The sequence below is a fragment of the Camelus ferus genome, chromosome 16, assembly GCF_009834535.1.
Source record: "Camelus ferus isolate YT-003-E chromosome 16, BCGSAC_Cfer_1.0, whole genome shotgun sequence".
Taxonomy (NCBI): Eukaryota; Metazoa; Chordata; class Mammalia; order Artiodactyla; family Camelidae; genus Camelus; species Camelus ferus.
This window is the reverse complement of record NC_045711.1, coordinates 14,795,778-14,816,514: the sequence shown is the minus strand read 5'-3', so window position 1 is coordinate 14,816,514 and position 20,737 is coordinate 14,795,778. Positions and strand designations below refer to the sequence as shown.

The window sequence follows — 20,737 nt, the reverse complement described above, 5'->3', positions numbered from 1 at the left end:
GAGATGGGCAAGGCCGAGGGTGAGTTATTCACAAGTTCATTCTGCTACCTAGAAGCCCAAATAAGATTTGAGTATTGTGTTGTGATAATTCAGTGATAAGCTATATCAGACATGGGTTTTGTTTTGTTTTTTCATCTAATATCCCAGCTTTCACAGATGAGGACACCAAGACCCAGAGGTGACACTGGCCAACACATTCCTGTATAAAAGTTACTGATTCACTCATCCTGGAACTTTCAAAGCATTCATTTCAACCTCTGCTCTTTCTGATTTTCCCTCTTGACTCATTTGCAGCCTAGACACTAAGTGTCCTTGGTCTTCTTCTTAGACTCTTGAAGAAAAATCTTTCTTATTCTTCCCTAGAGGCTTTCTGCTTCCTTCATGCTCAGCCAGAGAGGAGAAAGATCAGCGTCCAGAGTGACATTGAAGGGAAAAAGCTGTCTGAGACCCTTGGTATCTCAATGCTTCCAACAAGAGTTTTCTCTAACCTTGGCTTGTCAATGATGCTATACTAAGACCTCATTTTTATAGACCTCAGCAATTTGGAATTAGTGACAACTGTGACAGGAGCTAAACTGAGGTTTACCTTTGAGAAGCAAAGAGGAAAAAGCTGAACAAATTGTTAGAGTTAATGATATTTAAAGGTGGATGTTTAGCCTATTTAAGAGAAGAATCCTTGAAACATCATTTTAAGCATGTTCAGAACTCTCTGACTCATGCCCCTTGACCATTTTTATATTAATTACATGTGATTTTTTTCCTATCAATAAGGAAGGTCACCTGTGATTTTTCTTTTAAAGAACATGTTTCTAGTCTAATTTAGCCATTATATGTATAAGCCTTGTAATTAAATTGCATTTCTTTTAAAAAAAATTTGCCAGTTCAGGATTTTGTCTTCCCTTGAGTTTTTTCCCAATGATGAACATAGATTAACAAAGCTTTGCTGTACTCATAATGTGTGTGTATTTGCTGTGAGTCATCATGGGTTAGAACCACTATGACTTAGAAGCACCTCACTGTAGTAATGGTGGTTGTAGTGAGCAGAACACATTTCAGACTACGCGTGGTTATGTGTCATTGTGTATTAGAACAATAAACGAGTCTGTAACTTTGCCCTAGGTTAAGAATACTCTTGGTAGGTGATAATTAAAGGATTTTGAATACAAGCTCAACACATCCAATGAGAAGGGCTTTAATCACAAGAGAGTTGGTCAGTTGGTAAGAGAGTGTAACTGCCTGTGGGTGCTGTCAGCGCTGGCAGTGAGAAGTGAGCAGAAGACCGGGTCCTGTTGGCTGCACTTTGTTCGCTGAAGCAGAGCCCACCGGTATCTAGGTTGTGGTGAAAACTCAGAAACACAGAACAGCAGATGACCTTAGCAACAAAAGGGAATACGAGCCAAAGAAAATAACATATAACAGATGAATCCAGAGAAAGAGGGTCTTGTGCAAGACTCCAAATCTAAATCAGTTTTCACAGTGCAACCTGATTCCCTGGTTAGAATGGCAGGTTAAAATTAACCACCTGTGCTCTAGTCACCCACGACAACTGCAGGCAGCTAACTCTAAGACCAGACTGAGTCCTAATGCCCAAGAGTAATGGTACTCGATTAGACGAGTGTGGATGCAAGGTTGTAACTTGTGATTCTGCTGAGTTGCTCCATCTTACCCACTGGCACTTGCTCTAAGCCTACCTTCCTACATTCCTTTTGTTCACCATTTTTAAAGCATTATTAAGGTCTAATTTGCATATCATACAATTCACCCATTATAGTATACATTTTGACGACTTTTAGTAAATTTGTACAGTTGTGGGCATCACCATAATCCAGTTTTGCAACACTTCCATCACCCTAAAATTTCCCTCATTCCCATTTGCAGTCCATCCCTGTTTCTCCTCCCATCTCCAGTGATCTACTACACCCTTTATCGTGATTTTTAATTACCTTCAGTTTTTGCCTGTAGTGTTTGTAGGAGTAAGCACGTGGCTGTTTTAAGAGACATAGGTTATGTTGAAACGGGTTTATTTTTTTTTTAATCCATAAATATCTGTTACTGACAAAAGTGGAAAAATCCTTAAGACTAAATCTTACTAAAGTGATATTGGTTTACAGTACATATAGAATGTGCTTTGACAGGTAAGTAGAACAATGAGATTTGTACAGAAGCAGCAGTTCCGGGGGTACTGCTCATCACGAAGCTTACTTATGAGAGATGAAGAAACTGTGCAAAGGAACCAATACAAAGGTACTTTTCATCAGTACTACCATATATAATAAACATGGAATCCATAAATTGGGCTAATGCATAAAAATGTTCATTAATCCCCCCCCTTAGGAAATTGTGTCCCCAAACTAAAAATCTTACAGTAAGAATTGCTTTTTTTTTATTAGAGAATTTCAAGAATTCTTTACTACAAAATGTCTAGTTGAGTTATAGAACTAGAGGAATATTTGCCACTATGAAGCAAGTGAATGAGTCCTCCCATGGAGTGGCATTCAAGGGTCACAGCAGGAGTGGGCAGCAAGGTTGAGCAGGGGTCTTCCTCTCCCAAAGGAGGAAGGGTGCTAAGGGAACATATGACGTCATTTCTCTGCCTGATGGATGGCGGGTGTGGTTGCCGATTTATCAGATGTGTTCAATGATACTGACTTGGACTCTCAATTCCGGCTTCAGAAGCTTTCACCGGGAGGATGGTAGTGTCACAAGGAGGGGCTGGAAAGGTACTAGGATGGGGTGGGAGCCCACCTCTTAGCAGCCCAGGGGGTGATGCCTGCCCCTCCTCCAGGTGGAGCCCAGTGTCCAGACACAGGTTCTGGAGGGGGGTATAACATCTGTTGCCCCGCAGAGCCTCTACCGTGCCTTCTCTGTGGCTTGGAATGCATCTCCAAGCTGCTCTAAAATACAAACTTCATGCTGTTGTGGGCCAACCTCTGGACCTTTCTCCTCCAGCCTGTCCCCTCTCTGAAATCAGAACCACCTCCCTCCAGCTTTAAGGACCACATCAAGATGAAAACGTCAGAATTCCCCAATGATACAGACACCCAAGATGATTTAGATGTCTTTATGAGAGGGCTTCCATGACACATGGTTGGTCACCTTACTGAATGGGTAGGCCCTTACACCTTCAAACAGGAGAACATCCCTGGGTGGCCGTGACCATGGGGTCCACCCCTAGGCTCTGGGGAGGAGTTTGGCGGCTGCCTACAGCATCTGAGGATATCGCCATGGGGCAGATGTAAATGGGATGTGTGTAGCCCAGTTGAGGTGGGGAGGAACAGAGAGGAGGGAGTGCCAATGGGGAATGGAAGCCCTATGTATAAGAGCTGAATGAAACTTCAGAACTGATCTGGTCAAAGCCCTTCATGTTACAGGTGGGAAACGGAGGTGCTGAGCGAGAACGTGGCTTGTCCTCGGTCACATGGCAAGACGGAGATATAGCCGGGGCCGAAGCCGCGTCTCCAAGAGCCTCAGGCCTGTGCTTTTTTCCCCTCCTGTAGTATGCTTCCTTCTGAAATCAAATATAGAGCCCAGGAAGACATAGCTTTCATATCAAATCTGTCACTAAAATGCTGCATTTATAAAAATAATAATAATAACATAGGAACCCTGAAAAATACTTCATTAAAACACAATGAGCTTCCTTGAAAATACTCCAGAGCAAAGTTTCCCAGGTTTGGGGAGGGTAGGGGAGGAAGGTACATGGGAGGAACAGAGCAGATGCTTTCCAGGGGCCAGGTCATTGTCAGGCCTTGCAGATGAACTTGGGTCAAGTCCACAGTTGCCTGTGGATGGAATCTGAGGACAGAAGGCAGGTGGCAGGCAAGGAATCTCTGAAGAAAATGGATTGTTTGGTGGTGGGGTTATTGGAATGGATACTTCTTCGTGCTTGGAGGGTCTTGAGGCTCTCTAGTCTTTGGGGATAAGGGAGGATCTGTGACACACACAAGCAGGACAGGCGTGAGGGAGGTGGAACAGGTGGCCAAGAGCCCTCAAGGATATGAATCTTTGGCCAGAGCAGGAGCCTCTGGGCTGGTGGCAGGCTGGGGTAGGGGCTTTAGGGACGGGCCAGCTGCAGGAACCAAAGCTGATCTTTGACCCACCATGCCCCTGATATCTCATAGGGTCAGGAGAGACCGGAGAATGTCTCGTTCTCGGATTGTTTGCATTGAGGGCTCTACGTTTTAGAACTAGAGAGTAGAGCAGGACCTGGGAAAAGAAATTAGGGATGGAGGGAGGTAAATGGAAGGAAAGGGCAGGGCCAGGGAGATGAGAGGGAAGAAGATTGAGGTCAATTTCAGGGTGTGAGATTGGAAAGAGGGGAGGAGACATTTGAATTAAGGGAAGGGCTGAAACTTTCTAGAAGGCAGACCCATCACCCAGGACGCTGGGGAGCCCTGAGAGCACAAGCCCGGTTAGGGAGCTAAAGGAATTCTTGGGAAAGACTTGGTGGTTTATGAACTCACGGAACCAGGAGTTAACTGGAGGAAGCAAGACGGGAAAGGGGGAGGGCGTGAGAGACTGTGAGAACCTCACTGCATCTGAGGCCAAGCCAACCGGCAAGAACCAGGTTGGTCAGCTGAGAACCTGTGCGGACCCCAGTGCGTTCCCAGTAGAGCAACGGAGACTCACACTAAGAGTCAAATAAGCAGAGGGAAACTTTGGGCTTTGGGGAGGGGGACTTCCTTCATGGGGGAAGGGCTGGCCCTTCCAAGTGTGATAGTGGCCACCAGCTTGGTGGGGCTGGAAATCAGGACATCTGGGTTCCAGCCCCAGAGCGCTGTCTTATCTGCTACAAGAACTTGTCCGGTAATGCGGCCTTGCTTAGTCTGCAAACATGGATGAGATACTGCTGTGTCCCAGTTAAGGAGTTTTAAACTGGACAGCAGGAACGGTGGGGTGAGAAATGTTTTAGAATCGAGCCTATCAAACAACCCCTGAGACAGACAGACAGGGCTGGGGAGAAGCGTTGTCCTGAGGGACCTGGTGCTGAGATGATGCTTCAGACACGGAATGAGATCAGGTTTCTGGTTTGGGTGTATGTGTCTGTAGACATGTGAGGGGGGGATTCTCACCCACCCATATCCTTTTCTTTCCTCACCAGCAGGCAGCCTTAGAAGGAATTGGCGGGGACTGGATTAGTGGGCAGTGGGTGGGAGGGACCAGCTGTGAGAGACACACCCTTGTTTCCAGGAGTAGTTGATTTCCTCCAGCTCAATCCTCTCAGCATCACCTTCTGGATCAAACTCTCATAAACCCTTAGGGACCAGCCCTTGAGAAGGTTTATGTGTTTGTAAGGAGAAAGAGCAGAGAATTACCCCTGTCCTCACAGCCTCACAGTCCCAGTAACACCACCACTGGGGGCCTGAGGGCTCTGTTCATCACCCTGTCATGATTCGTGTGACGGTAAGCCTTGCGGGGAGGAGCGGGGGAACAAGAGCTTTGGAATTCTTGAGTAAGTTAGAGGAATCAGTCAATTGATTTCTCTGTGGATTAGATTAAAAATTCCCAGGGCTGATACTGGGGAGTTCTCCCAGCCTCCCCCAACCTTTTAAATCTAAAATCCCAGTTTAAAGTCATTGCTTTTGGAGCCTGACTGGCGACAGTCACATTTTTAGTGCCACACCTTCACCCAGTGGTCTGAAACTGATTCCCCCAGGTCCAGCCCAGGGAGGTACCCTGGCCCTGAGAACAGGGGAGCCCCCGTTCTCCCCCCAGGCTTTGGTCTCGGGGGAGCGGATGCTGCTTAGTTCACTGTCTACTCTCCAGGAGGCTGTCACACCCTGCTCAACCCCTAGGTTGGAGGCAGAGAAGAGGCTGAAATGGGCTGGCAGGGGCAGCCCCCCGATAGAGCTGAGGGCATGGATCTCCATGATGCCCCAGTGCCCCCTGCAGGGGAGCAACTGGGGACCTTCCCAGTTACCCACCAGACCAGTAGCCTGGAGTACCATTATTTGCATCTGCTAATGCGTCTCTGTCCCTTTGATCCAAAGGAGGCACTGGTCTGAAGAAACAGCAGCCCGGAAAGACGGATGGAACTACGGGAGGATGGGAGGTGAGGGCAGGGGAAACAGGCAGAGATAGCCAGTTCTGAACAGAGAAGGGGCCAAGCAGGGGGGCAGTGACTGGGAGAGAGGAGTGCACGAGGTGCAGGACAGCTGCCTCGGGTCCTCCTTGATTGGGGGCTGAGCTGCCCCTCTCCAGAAGCCAGTGCCTCAGTCCTGCCTGATGTGCGTGGTGGGAGACAGGTGGAGCCCTGGGCGATGGGAATGGCGAGCCCCTGAGACCCAGGGCATCACAGTGGCCCTCCCCACCCACTGCTCTCTGGCCATTGGCAGACGCCTCTTGGGAGAAGAGCAGACCAGGGGAAGGCAGGCCCAAGTGGCAGGTCAGAGTCAGACGCAGTGGCCTGGAGGAAGTGTGGAGATCATCAGGTTGCTGGGGAGGGCACCCCAAACGTCCCTGCACCCCATTGCTACTCTCTTCTGGGAGGGCTAGAGCAAAGCCCCAGAGAACTCAGGGATGAAATCTAGGACTGGGGGAGGGGCAAAGTCTTGTGGGTGGGGCAGCCATCCCGGACTGGAGGGGGCGGTCCCAACGGTGGAGAGGCAGCTGAAGGAAGGGAACCCCTCTCTACCCCGGGGCCTGGGGAGGGACACAGGGCCAGGGTTGGGGGCCGAGGGGGTCAGCGGAGGAAGGGCCACTCAGTGGGGACCAGAGAGTTCCAGCAGGCAGAAGAGAATCATTATTGTGCTTATGGACACAGCAGCTCCCTGGCTCTGAGAGAGCGAGCAGGCAGTTTATAGGCACTAGAAGATTTCTGTGATGCGGTTGTGGGTAAATGAATGAGACCGAGTAGCCTATTCAGTCAGCCCATCGACTGCACCCACTTGCCACTTCCAGCCCAGGCAGCTTCAGGCCAGGGTCAGGCCAGGGTCTCCTGGCTGGACAGAAACTGCGGCTGAGCCCCCGGGATGCAGAGCGGGGATATGGGACTGAAAGGGAGTCAGTGATGGTGGCAGGGTGAGTCTGGGGCCTCGCCCCTCTCCTTGCTCCCCTTTGACTCTCCTGGGAGGGTGAGGGTGATCGCTCTGGATCTGGGTCTGAGCGTGCTGTGCCAGGCCACTGGCCGAGTCCCAGGAGTATGGCTTTCTGGCACAGCCTACCCCCACCTCCTACAGAGGGGACAAGGGAAAGAGAGCCAACCAGGGCTGGAAGCTCCGCTCCAGGCCCCTTCTGATCCCTGCCCTGCCTGCCCGGCGGCCCAGCCTGCCCTGCCGGTCACACGGTCACTTCTGTCTTGCTGGCTGTGTAGCAGGTGTGGTGGCCAGGGATGTAGTGCAGCTGTTCCACGGTGTTGTGTCTGCGCGAGGCAAAGGCCTGGCGCTTGGCCGCCGTCTGGCTCTTGCCCAGGGTGGCGTAGGAGTTATTGGAGGCACTGGGATGGGAGTGCATCTTGGTCATGCGGTAGCGGTCCAGCACGGGTGTAGACACAAAGACATCCGTGTGCGAGATGGCCCGCGACAGGGTCTGCTCAGGGAAGGCCGTCCGCTCCGGGGACAGCAGTGGGTCCTGGGAATGCAGGCGTTCTGTGGAGAGCAGCTGCTCATCTGACAGGATGCGGTCGTAGGGCATGCCGAACTCATCTGGCAGGCCCCGACGCGGGGACAGGACCCTGTCCTGTGACATGGCCCGGAGGGGCCGGCGGGGTCGCTCTCGTGGCAAGGGCTTCTGTTGGGCCATCTGGATGACGTTGAGGGGGAGGGTGCCACGGGCAGCCAGGTCAGGCAGGTGCCGCCTCCTCATGTAATACTCATCAGCCTCCTTGTCGGCTGCAGGGGAGGAGAGACCAAGAGTGAGAGAGGAAGAGAGAGGTCAGCTGGGGCGACACCAAGTCTGCACTAGGACCCTGCAGCCCAGACCGGTAGAGGCAGTGCTTCTGGTGCAAATCAGTCCCAGGGGTCTTTTTAAATGTAGATTCTGATTGTGACCTGGGTCTGGGGTGAGTCTGAGAGTCTACATTTCTAATGAACTCCCAGGCAATGCTGATGCCCCTGGTCCTTGGACCACCATGAGTATCCTGGGGTTAAGGGACTTCCTCAAGGTCCCCAGGGAGTTCATGGCAGAGTCAATGGCAAGTCTATGCCCCTGAACCACACCATGGTCCTGAAGCAGAATGGCTCCCTGGGTCTTGCTGAAACACCCAAGGTGTAGCTGAGGCTTCCTGATAAAGTTCAGAACTTCTCTCCCAGGAAGCTGGGTTGCAGAACCAGACTCTTGCTAGAATAAAGTAAGATGCTTCATTCAGAAGGCACTTGTGAACATGCCTACTGGTAACGTAGGAACCTAGTAACACCTCTGGAGTAACAGCTTCTGCACAGGAAGCCAACACACAGGCATCCAGCCCCCACACAAGCACAGAATCAAGTCTACACACACTTCATCTGTGCCCACGACACGAGCAGGCCAGGACAGCCCCATATGTGCACCTCATTCAGATGCTCCACCCTCTTCTCCACCCATAAGGCCCTCCGAGTTCACCCTTGAGGCCCACTGCACCCTTGAACTCACCCAGGACACACCCAAGCCTGCTTTGTGCCAAATTTCAGGAATGAGGCTTCCCTGCAGACAGCCTGCTAGATCTCTGCAGAATGTGGGAATGCTGACTGCTCCTCAGGTTTCCCATGGGGGTCACTGACGGGTAGATTCTGACTCCTGAGCCACATCCCCTCATCCCAGGCATGCATCTGATTCCTCAGATCATCAGGGATTCCCACCTTTAGCATAGAAACTCACTGTCCCACCTTGGAGGTGGCTGATGTGGACTTGGGCTGAACTTCTATTGCGGTAGGTCACCCTGTAGATTCAAGTGCATGCTCCACTCTGCAGTTTGGGGGTCATCAAAACAGACTCATCGGGAAATGGGGGCCAAAGCTCCAAGGGTTGGAAAGCCTCTCCTGCTATGTACATTCTTGACATTGTAATGTCTTAAACTCATCAGTCCCCAGAGCCTCCCCAGACTTGAATGGCAGAGCTAGGATCATAGGATGGATTGGGCTCAACTCATGAAATGGGGTGTGTGCATGGAGTGGGGAGTCAGGTTCTCAAGACAGCTTTGACAGGTGAGGGAGGGAGCTGGATTATGGGCCCTTCCACAGCCAGGTCTCCGGGAAGAGTGTCAGAGAAAACTGTGGCATTGATAGCCTCTACTCCAACACAGAAAGAGAGCGAGGAAGGCCCAGGGTTTGAAGAAGGCAGGTGTGGGGCAAGGCTGGGGAAAGGCCTTCTCTTGCAGTTAAACTGGTGCGTGAATTAAAGCAGTGCCTCCCGTGGGGATGTGGATCTGAGGATTCCATGGCCTCCACTCTACCGAGGGGAAGAACGGACTGAGGCTGTAAAGAACAGGAACAACAGGCTTGTCTGCTCTCTTCTCCCACGCTACACCTTGCTGTCTGTCCTCAGGACTCAGATGCAGGGCAAGGGAGTGAGACACAGGAAGATGCAGGCAGACTCCAGCCCCAGGGGAAACGCCACTTACTTAGTCTCTTCAGAGATGAGTACTTGCTGGGGTGGGCCTTCACCGCAGACTCGTAGGACGGGGGCAGGTGGGCCAAGTTCTGGAAGGAGCGGGAGAAGGAGAGGTCATAGGGCTCAGTGGCCGATGTCAGGATGTTGTTCATCCGAGGCTTCTCTGCAAAAGAAGGGAGGGGTCATTCGCGTTAGTGAGGACAAAGACTGGGGCAGGCGGGAGGGAAGAAGCATCCGAGTTCCAGCTCTCGTCCCCATCCTGTTCCCTGGCCCCCTGTGCTAGGACACAGGTGGTGCTGGTGACTCAGTTTCTTTCATGCTCAGCTCCATTGGCCAGCAAGCCTGGGGGCAGGTGCTATTTAGCTGCACTGGCCATGATGGGCCATGAGACCCTTCCTTGATGGCAAACTCTTTCTTCCAGTACATCACTGAGCTGTCTGGTGAAAATGAAAGCCTGATGGAGCTGAGGGAGGGTCATAAAATCATCTATTTCAGGTTGAAAGTTCTATCCCTTCCCTAATTGCTTTAGGCAGACTAGCTCTCAGGCTCAGAAAAATCTGAGTTAGAAGGAGAGGAGTAACCAATCTTGTCTACCTAGCCATAGGATTGGGTCCAAGACCCAGCTCCACTGAGACTCCAACCCACACTGTCCTTAAGGTTATTTCACCTCTCATACCACCCCTTCAACCTTTGGCTTCTCCAAGCCCTGCACCTGACAAGCCACTGTGAGCTACAAAGTCATTTCCTCTTATTCCAACTCCTTCCTCTGAAGTCCCCTTAGCCATCTCTGTGCTGCTGGAGGGAAGAATGTAGGCAGAATGCCTAGCACATCATCCCCTTTTCTCCCTCCATCCCTCGAGATAGAGTCTTGAGATAAGAAAGTCTGAAGAGAAAGAAAGGATAGTTGTTCAACGCCAGACCTGGGGAGAAGAAGTAAGGAAGACGTGGAAGAAAAGACCAAAGAGAGACGAGGTGAATGATTAATGAGGTGAATGAGCTGGGCTGGGCTCTGGGGGCCAGATTAAGAAGGGAGTTGGGGCTGAGGGAGAGGAGATGCAGGTATGGGTGAGGGAGTGGCCGTGATGATGGGGGACATAAAGGAATGAAGATCCACGGCAGGAAGACAAGCATGCCTTGGTGCTTGGCTGACCTGAGGCACAGCAAGAAGCCAACAGATATTGCTGAGGAAACAATGGTACCATTCCCAGAAATGAGGCAGCTGAGTGGCTCTCCCATCGTCCCTCCATCCTCTTAGTTTGGGACACCCAAAAAAGGGCAGGCTCTAGCTTTAGACAAATGTATCAGAGGACTGTGGCTCCCCATGCCTCTTGGCCAAAAGAGTGCTGTGAACTATGAGACAAGGAGAAGCACTCCTAGGCTTAGTCCAAGGGCAACCTCAATACAGGGAATGCCTTGCTTCTCTATCCATTCCTGCCTTCACTGGTCCCCCACCACCACTGGGGATGGAGCCAGGGGAGCCCAGCCAGTGAGCTGGTGTTCATGCCAGCTCGGTACATATGTGAGGGGGTGGGGGACACTCTACCTCCGTGAGCCATCAGAACATGCTGTACAGAAAAGCCTGTCTGGCATGGATGGGGACAGATGCCAGGAAGTAAAGTAGGCAGGAAGTTGGGAGCACTGCTACCCAGAGCTGGGTCAGAGCCGCAGCCCTGTAGCTCTTGTTTCTACACTTTGGGCCATGCTGGAGAAGAGTGAACGTCCCTCTGCTTGTTGGCATCAGGCTCCCACTGAGGGCAGCACTCAGCTCACCCCCTTCCAAAGGCAACATTTCTGGATGTTCTTACTCCTCACTGTTCTCCAAAACATACCACTGAGCCAAGGCTGGCTTCCTGTCTCCACCACATCTGCCCCTACCCCCTTGCTCATGCTCTCTCTCCTATTGCAATGCCCTTTCTTACTCTTCCTCTGTCCAGATTCTCCTTTCCCTCAAGACTCGTTGCTGTGACAGTGTCACATCTCTTCACCCTGGAGTGCTATCTGGTCCTCAAGCCCCTGTTGCTCTTCTAGTCAGTACCACCCCGTTTAGTGTCTATGTGGCCTCTCGTCATTTGACCGGAGCTGGTCTTGTTGATCTCCAAAGATGGCAATCTCCTTAAGACCACAAGTCTTGCTTCCCAGTTTTTCTGATGCCTTCATAGTGCTTGACCCCAAGTAAGGATCCAATTAATGTTCGTTGGCTAATCAAGTAGACACAGGCCACCTCCTCTCTTGATAGTCGTTCTGCCAGCTCCTGGGAAAAGTGAAACATCCAAGGAAGGAATACAGAGGAAACCCTGCTTCCACTAGGCTGTGAGCTGTTCACGGGCAGGGACCCAGTCTCAGCTTCCCTCATCTCTCCACACCAGGTGGAAAAGAAAATAGGAAGAGGAGGAGGGAAGAATGGTTCCTCCTTTTGTATTCAGGAGGCTGTGCTTGTGTTGGCTTCTCCCGGGGAAACCAGCTCATAGTTGTTCTTTCAGAATGTTCCTGAGTGAGCTGCAGTGCTCCTCGCTTGCCTTTTCTGGCTTCTCTTCCTGCTGCTGCTTCATCACCACGGGCTTCCCCCAGGCTCTCTGCTTCTGCCTTCTGCTTTTCTCTTTCAGCCTTCTTGCACAGATTGCCCTTACTCCCAGGGCTTCTGTTACTGCTCCCAAAGCATAACTTACATCTTCAGCTGCCATTTCCCTCCAGACTTCATGTCTGCATTTCTAACTGCCTGTTGAGTGATTTTTCTTGCAAATCCTTTTGTTATATGTGACTCTAGGTGACCAGATCCAAACTCACCATCAACAGCTCCATCCCCAGGACACTGGCTGCTTTCCTGATTTCTTAGAGTGGGCTAATAAGACCCTTCATTCTTCTAATGGATCATGGCTCTCCATCTTACTCATAATCGACTCTTATCAGCCATATTCAGTTAGTAACTGAGTCCTCCCAATTCTTTCTCCAAAATGGTTCATATCTGAACCCCTCTCTCTATGCTCACTGTCAGCATCACCACTTCTATCAGTTTCTTTTAACTCATCTCTGATTTCTCCCAGTTCTAATTCTTCTTAGACCTCTCAGCCTGAAATGTCTTATTAAACTGTTGCCTTCATCTCATATTTCTACCAGGAGCCTAGCACTGGAGGGGAACATCAAAATAGTCCACTTTTTTTCTCTGAATTATAATGCTGAAGCAGAGCGTAATCTGATGTGAGCGTGGTGGGTCTCTCTGCCAGATGAACTGCAGAATTTATCTTTGTTTTGAGCTTCTCTCTCACTAAACTTTAATGACGTTTCCACTCTTTCACAGCAAAGAGAGAAGAATGACTGATGGTTCACAATTTACATGACTGTCTAATGTGCTATCACGTTTTGAGCATGTACCAAAAATATTTTCCCACTGCAGTTCCAAATGTTAAGTTACGATCGGGGTGGGGAGGCTGTAAAAACCTAAGGGAAGATCGTGGTTTTGTAACACTTTGGCACTATTCTGACATAACTGTCGTCTGCAACTTTCAGTTTCTGCCCCTGCTTAGAGGCTAACGCACAAATTATTCAGTTTGGTTTTGAGTTTTATCACATCGTAATTAGTTTGGGGAAGACTGATACAGTTTTCTACATCTCATATCATTCCTAAATGGTACCGCAAGTAGCCATGGGAGAAGGAGAGTGTTCACTCTTTGCTGTGGACATGGAATTTATGGCTGCAAGAAGTGATCTAGCTTGCAGGTGAAATGGGTTAGGAAAGGGGCTTACTCTTCCCCTTTCATGGTGGAAGATCACTCTGTAATCAAAGACAGACACTCAGGGGACAATGGTCTACAAGTGAGAGTGAGGCATGGTGGCCCTGGAGTGGGGAGGCACCTGGCTCCTTACATCTCCTTTGCTTCAGTGAGCCAGTGCCCAGATGTTTGATGCCCTAATAGGCATCAGTAGTTAGGGTAGAGCCACTTTGAATGAGGATGGAATGCAGAACACTCTCAGTCATCTCTCACCATGTGTAGGGGTCTGGGTGGCGCTGCTTAAAATCGGATGGTTATACTGATGATCACCTGAAAATCACAGAAAAGAAATTTTTAAAGAAGAGTTCAGAAATTCCATGGTCTCTCCAACACAGCAGCACCTCTCTTGACCTCTGCTGTGCTTCTCCGAGGCAAAGGAAACACTTCTAAAATGCCTGGGTCTTTGGATGCCCTAGAAACATGAAGGGCAGGACCCTTCCTCTGCTGTTTGTGTCTCTCTCCTTCTGCATCAGAGCTTCCTCCATCACCATGGTGACCCACCCACATCCGTGGATCTGGCTGACCAGCAGTAGAGGCTTTTTGGGGGTAGAGGTGGGTGGAGGAGAAAAGGATGGAGAGTAGGGGGCCTTTGGCAAATATACATACGTAGGGTAGAGGATTGAGCAAAAGAATGAGATCTTTTGTTGGGGAAGGGGGTTAGCCAGGAAGAGGATGCTCTAACTTAAGGTGCTTACACCTTATGGAGCTCTGATTTGTCCCGGGTCTTTATACACAGGTGTCTGGGTGCATCCTGCGATGTGACAAGCTGTCTTGAACTGTCTACTACCTGGGATCTGGAGTCCTGGGTTCTAGGCTCTGTCCTGCCTATAAGTGACACAACCCAATATTTCCAAACCATTTGTTTTAATTAACAATGCAAAAAGTCCACCTAGATTGAACAAGCCACAAAATTAATAGTCATACTTGCTAAAGCCAGGAGTTCAAGGCATTCTAAGGGCTTCTAAAACTGAATGAAGATTTGGCTTACCACTAAAGCACAGTTCAACATTGTATTATTGCTTCAATTCAACGTTTTGTTTTTTTTTTTTTTTTTTTTTGGTGCATGCATCTAATTTCAACTAAAGCAAGGGAAAGAGGAGGCAAGAGGTCTTAGCTTTAACTTATCTAAACCATGGGTCACAGCCCTGCCATCCTCTCAGGGCTAGATCTGCTTTCATTCCCTACCCTTGGCACTATACATGCTGGCTACTCATTCTCGAGCTCCTTCACTAGATCCTCTTTTCTATTCTCTTCTCTGAATACCACTGCTCCATAAGGCTTAGGTGTCTTCACAAAGACTTGGGCCTTACCTTCTTGCCCAAATTGATAAGTCTCAAGTCTATACCCCTAGCATGAGGTCCGTCTCATCCGCAGGGTTAGACTTTAAACTGCTTATGGATATCCCGGTGAAATGCCTGCTCTTAGTCCAAACCATTAAGTCCCAAAGTGAGCTCATCATTTTATTCACCAGTGCTCAAGCGCTGTCCATGGTGCTAATGTTCCGTGGGCTCACCATTTCCCTCCCTTCATCCTCCATATCCAGTGAGTCCCCAAATCCTGTTCCTGTGACCATCCCCTAAATCTAGGCCCATAGTATATCTTTTTGTCCAGGTTTCTCTTAGCTCGAGTCTCAGGCCATTTCCAAGACAAATCATCCCGTGTACTCACTCTAACCAGACAAAATTTCCCATACCAATGGAATTATTATATCATTCTTTTGGTTTAAACCAGGGTCTTTCAATAGTCATGGACACTATCCAGTGAGATGTGGGTTTGGGTAGTAAGCCAGCATTTCTCACATGAAGATATTCTCCCTTCCCAAAACAGAATATTAAGTTATATCCAGGGAAAAACCATTTGCCAAACACTGAATCAGTTCAACCCCAGACTGTATTTAAGCCAGAAGAGGGAATCCAGAAAGAGAGGTAAAGGGAAGATAGATTTGTTCTGCCTGTCCTCCAGAGACAAGGAGAAAACCAGTTTCATTGCTTTTGGTTGTTTTTGTTATTTTTTTGGTTTATTTGTTTTTAAGCAATACGGCGGCGTCAAATAAACAGTTGCAGGAAATGGGAGAACCCAGGTTAAATGGTGGAGAGTGGCAATTAGAGATAAAGACTTCTCATCTTCCATTTCAGAATCTAGGTGTCACCAGGAAAGGGAGATGACTCCGGTTCACTTAATAATTCTTGGTAACCAGTTGTGCTCCAGGCTCTCTGCTAAACACATTCACATACATTTTTTAAACTAATCCTCACGATGATTTTCATGTGAATAATATATATTATTGGCCTACCAGTTTCCAGAGACTGTAAAAAAAAAAAATCTTCAATATCTCATTTGAAGCAGTTCTTTTTTTTTTTTTCCAGGTGACTTTACAAACAGGATAAATGTCTTGAATTTAGTTATTTTGTTTACAAGTGCAGTGCTTTTCCTTTTGTTTGAATCTCACTTCAGATGTTTTGCTAACGTTTGATTTTTTCCTACATTGGCATTAAGGGAAAAAATGTAAAGTAGAGAAATGGAAATTAAAAGTCCTAAAATAACCATTGTGACACTTTGCTATTTTCTTTGTCTCCCTCCCCCATAAATTACTACATATATGTTTACATACACACACACACATGCACATGTGATATTGCAGTGAATAACCATTTGTATTTCTCATTTTGCACGAGTGAGACTCAGAGTACAATACTTAACATGGAGAAAAATATGGTAATTTGATCCTCACACTTGCACAAAATAACAAATGCATGAGAAACAACCTAAATTTTCATACATATATGCACATATACACACAGATAAATATGTATAGTTTCCACATATGTAAGTAAGCATATACTGCTTTTAATCTGTTTCCTTTATACTTAATGGATGATGCATCTTGAATATATTTTCATGTTTTAAAATAGTCTTTTATATGATTTCAGAGCCCTTTCTATAGAATAGTCTATTGTATGCTTCCAAATATAGTTTAAGCATAATGTTTATTTATGTATATAAACATTCCCCTATTAACCTATTAATGTGTATTTAGATTGTTTAAAAATTCAATGAATTTACACCAAACAACCTTGAACAAACTTTTTCTCCATGTCTTATTTCTTTAGGCAAATAACTAAAAGCAGCGTTTCTTGGTCAGTACACTGCCAGTTGCCAGGTGATGTGATGAATTGGATTAATGGATTTCCTCATACTGAACTATTCATCTATCCCTAGGAAGTATCTTATTTGATTTTTGTGTCTTATTCTTTCATTACAACACTGGATTCCATTTGCATACATTTTATTTAATTCCTATGTATTCAGAAAGAAAATTTGCATTTTTGTGTGCTAACATGTCAGGATTTTGTATCAAGATAAGGGTGTTGTATAAGTGCCTAGGGTTCACTTTTCTGTATGCCTTGAAACTATTAACAGAGCACCTGAGACATCTGTTCTTTGGAAGTTTAAAGGAAGGCAATGATAAAAATGCCTGGTATCTTTTGGGGAGTCCTTCTGTTTGTGCTGTGGTAGAGGCTTGGCTCGTTATTTCGCTGCCTGCACAACAGCTTGGGGAGATGGATGCTGTTATCCTCAGCAGTTTAGCATCAAGGAAACTGAGGTTTGAAGAGGTTGAGTAATTTGCCCAACAGGGGAAGCTGGGATGCAAATCCAGGCAGGCTGGCACTAGAACCCACATCCGTAACCGTTCTGTACACGGCCTCTTGTGCTTGGCAGCATTTCCCTTGCATACTGATTCATTCACATTTTCTGATTCTAAATTCAGTTCGTAATTTCTATTTTTCTTAAATCCATTGAACATTGAAAACTTTATTAGCTTAAAACTGTAGCATTTCCTAAAAAAAAAAAAAAAAACCCCTCTCTATATGAAATTATATTCCTTTGCTCATTCTTAATGTTCTGGGTTAATATTTTCTGGATTAGCAATTTATTCACATTATTTTTCTTTTTCAAAGAACTACCTCTTTTCCCCTAGATGTTTTGTATTTACATTTAAGTCCATGATCCATTTAGAGTTCCTTTCTACATAAGGTGTGAGGCTTGCGTTGAGGGTTTGTTGTTATTTGGTTTTTGTTTGCAGATCAGATGTTCAATTGCTTCAGCATCATATTTGGAAAAGGTTCTCTTTACATACCAGTTCTTTTTTTCCCCTTCAAATCATTATTTTATGCTTTTGGATTTGCTAAATGCTGCCTCCTAGTTTTCTCTGGTTTGGTTTGTTATCGTTTGCTGATTTTTGAGCTGGAATCTTTAGTCCACTTCTTTTTACTCTTTTCTGTCAATAACATAAGGTCTTAAGCTCTGCATTTGTCTCTGGCGCTATCCCACGAGTGTGATATGCAATATTCTTATTGCTGTTAAGTCCTAAATGATCTGTAATTACAGCCTTGATTTCCTCTCTGACCCAAGATTTCTTTAGCAGAGTGTTGTTAAATTTCAAAGTGTTTGGGTTTGTTGGTTTGAACTTTTGCCATTAATTTTCTGTTTTATTGTATTGTGGTCAGGGAACAGGGCCTGTACAATTTCTGCTTTTTGGAATTTATTGAGATTTCCTTTGTGGGCTAACATAGGATCAATTTTTGTGAATGTTTCATGAGTATGTAGAGAAAAGGTATATTTTCTTCTTGCAGAGTATGACATTGGCATATATCTATTAAATTAGACACATGAAATGCATTATTCAGTTCCTCTCTACCCTAATTCATTCTTTGCCTACTTAATCTGTCAGAGACTGAGGGAGGTGGATCCAGGTCTCCCGCTACTGTTGTGTTCCTGTCATTTTCTCTTTCTATTTGTTATAGAATTGGTTTTATATATTTCATAGTTACCTTATTCAGCATAAAAACCTCATGGTGCTTATGTTTTCTTTGTGGCTTGTATCCTTTATCAACATCAAATAACCCTTTCTGTCTTATTTAATGCCTTTTTTTTGCCTTTAAGTCCTCTTGATCTGATATTTATATTGCCAACCCAGCTTTCTCTTTGTTTGCATTTGCCTGATAAGCTTCACCTATCCTTTTATATCTAAACTTTCTGTGCCATGTTGTTTTATGCTTGTCTCTTGACAAGAACATAACAATTTTAAGAACATTTACCTATGTAATTCGGCACATTCTGGGTTGCCTTGATAGCTAACAGTTGCCTCCTGCTCAGAAGACTGTCCTGCCTCCTACGGTATAGGAAACTGTCCTCCTATCTCCCTGTTACAGTTGTGTGTATGTGATATGACCCCACTCCCCTCTACCCAGCTCAAATTCTAGCTCATGGTTGGCTTGACCAGGTGTGACTACCTCACTGGTCAAATACCTGGGCCAACTAGAGCTCCTTCTCCAGAAATTAGGAGCCATTAAAAGAGAGAGATTTGGTCTCTCTGCATGGCTGGCCCCATGACATGTAAACTAGGTAGCCATGGCTAGTCTTGTAGACTTGTAAGAGAGAAGGTCAGTCTTTAGGGACTGTGGCACATTATATCTTACCACATGTTCGCCCCAAATCTTCCCATTTCCCCTATTAGATAGAATATCTTCTCCTTAAAACTGGAGGGCCTTTGTGACTGCCTCAATGAGCACCGTGCCACAGAAGTAATACTGTGTGCCTTCCACAGCTAGGTTGCCAAAGGTCATAAGGGGTTCACCTGGTTCTCTCTCTTTCAGCACACTCAAACTTGAATCCCAGCCACCATACCATAAGGAAGCCCAGGCCACATGCAAAGGCTGCGTCTAAGGGCTGACAGCTCCAGCTAAGGTAACCATAAACCACCAGCATCAACTGCTAGACACGTGAGTGAGCAAGACTTCAGATGATTCCAGCCCCCAGGCTTGTAGCTGCCCAAGTTAACACAGGTGGATCGGAGACAAGCTATACCCACTGAGCCTTGCCCAGATTGGAGATTTATAAGCAAAATAAATGTTGCCATTATTGGATGGTTTTCAAAAATTAAAATTTTTGGTTTGAGATCATTGTAGATTCACATGCAACTATAAGAAACCATACAGGTATCTTGTAGCCATAGCCAGTTTCCTGAGTGGTAACATTTTGCAAAACTACAGTACTGTATCAAAACCGGAATACTGACATTGATACAGTCAAGGTACAGAACATCTCCATCACTAGGCCGATTCCTCACATTGCCCTTTTAAAGCCACACCCACTTCCTTTCGGCATTCCCCCCACATTAACCCCTGGCAACCCTTAACCTGTCCATCATTTCTATAATTTTGTCATTTCAGAAGTATTATATGAATGGACTCATACAGTATGTAACCTTTGGGATTGGATTTTTTCTTCATCAAGCATAGTTCTCTGGAGACTCATCCAGGAATTCATCAATAGTTGATTCTTTTGTTTTTTAATTTCAGAGTAGTAAATATTCTGTGGTATGGATGCACCACCATTTAACTATTCATCTGTTGAAGGACATCTGGCTTGTTTTCGGTTTTGTGATATTATGAATAAAGCTGCTATAAACATTCATGTGAAGGCTTATGTGTCCAAATAAATCCTTATTTATCTGGGATAGATGCTTAGGAGTGCAGTTGCTGGACTGTATAGTAACTACGTTTTGTTTTTTAAGAAGCTGCCAGACTGTTTTCCAGAGTGCTAGACCATTTTACATTCCCACCAGCAATTAATGAGTGATCCAGTTTCTCCACATCCTTGCCAGCATTTGGCGTTGTTGCCATTTTTTTATTTTAGCCATTTTCAGCCACGATAGCTATGTGGTGATATCTCATTGTGGCGTTGATTTGCATTCCCCTAATGGCTAATGATGTTTTCATATGCGTATTTTTCATCTGTATATCTTCTTCAGTGACATATTGATTGCTTTTGCTCACTTTCGAATCAGACTGTTTGCATTTTCCTGTTAAATTTGGGGGATTCTTTTTATATACCAGATAATAGTTATTTGCAAAGGATATATGGTTTGTAAATATTTTCTCCTAATCTATAGCTTATCATGTCATCCTTTTAACAGGGTCTTTTGCAGAATAAAACTTTAAATTTTGATGAAGTCCAGTTTATCTTGTTTTTTCTTTTATAGATTGTGCTTTGGTTTTGGGTCTAAAAACTCTTTTCCTTGCCCTAGGTCCCAAAGATTTTCTCCTTTTTCCCCTAGATGTTTTATATTTACATTGAAGTCATGATCCATTTAGAGTTAATTTCTACATAAGGTATAAGATTTACATTGAGGGTTTCTTGTTGTTGTTGTTTGTTTTTGGCTTGCAGATCAGATATTCAATTGCTTCAGCATCATATTTTGAAAAGGCTCTCTTTCCTCCACTTAATTGCTTTTGTTCATTTGTCAAAAAATCAGGTGGACACATTTGTGTGGGTCTGTTTCTGGGTTTTCTGTTCTGTTCCATTGATCTACATGTCTATTCCTCTGCCAATACCAGCCAGTCTTGATTATTGTGACTACCTGATATTTCTTGAAATTGGGT

At 46.3% G+C, this 20,737-nt stretch overlaps 1 protein-coding gene across 1 annotated transcript in view; it reads right to left on the bottom strand.

The window, feature by feature from the left end:
* Window positions 1–2,132: 2,132 nt before the first annotated feature.
* SHISA6 (shisa family member 6) overlaps window positions 2,133–20,737 on the bottom strand; it is a 378,159-nt gene continuing 359,554 nt past the window's right edge. Inside the window, exons 13-15 of the mRNA XM_032498808.1 lie at window positions 13,506–13,562; window positions 9,536–9,688; window positions 2,133–7,829 (exon numbers count right to left, since the gene is read on the bottom strand). Of these exons, the coding sequence (XP_032354699.1) occupies window positions 7,279–7,829; window positions 9,536–9,688; window positions 13,506–13,562 (761 nt within the window). The 3' untranslated portion in view covers window positions 2,133–7,278. The remainder of the gene's footprint in view (window positions 7,830–9,535; window positions 9,689–13,505; window positions 13,563–20,737) is intronic.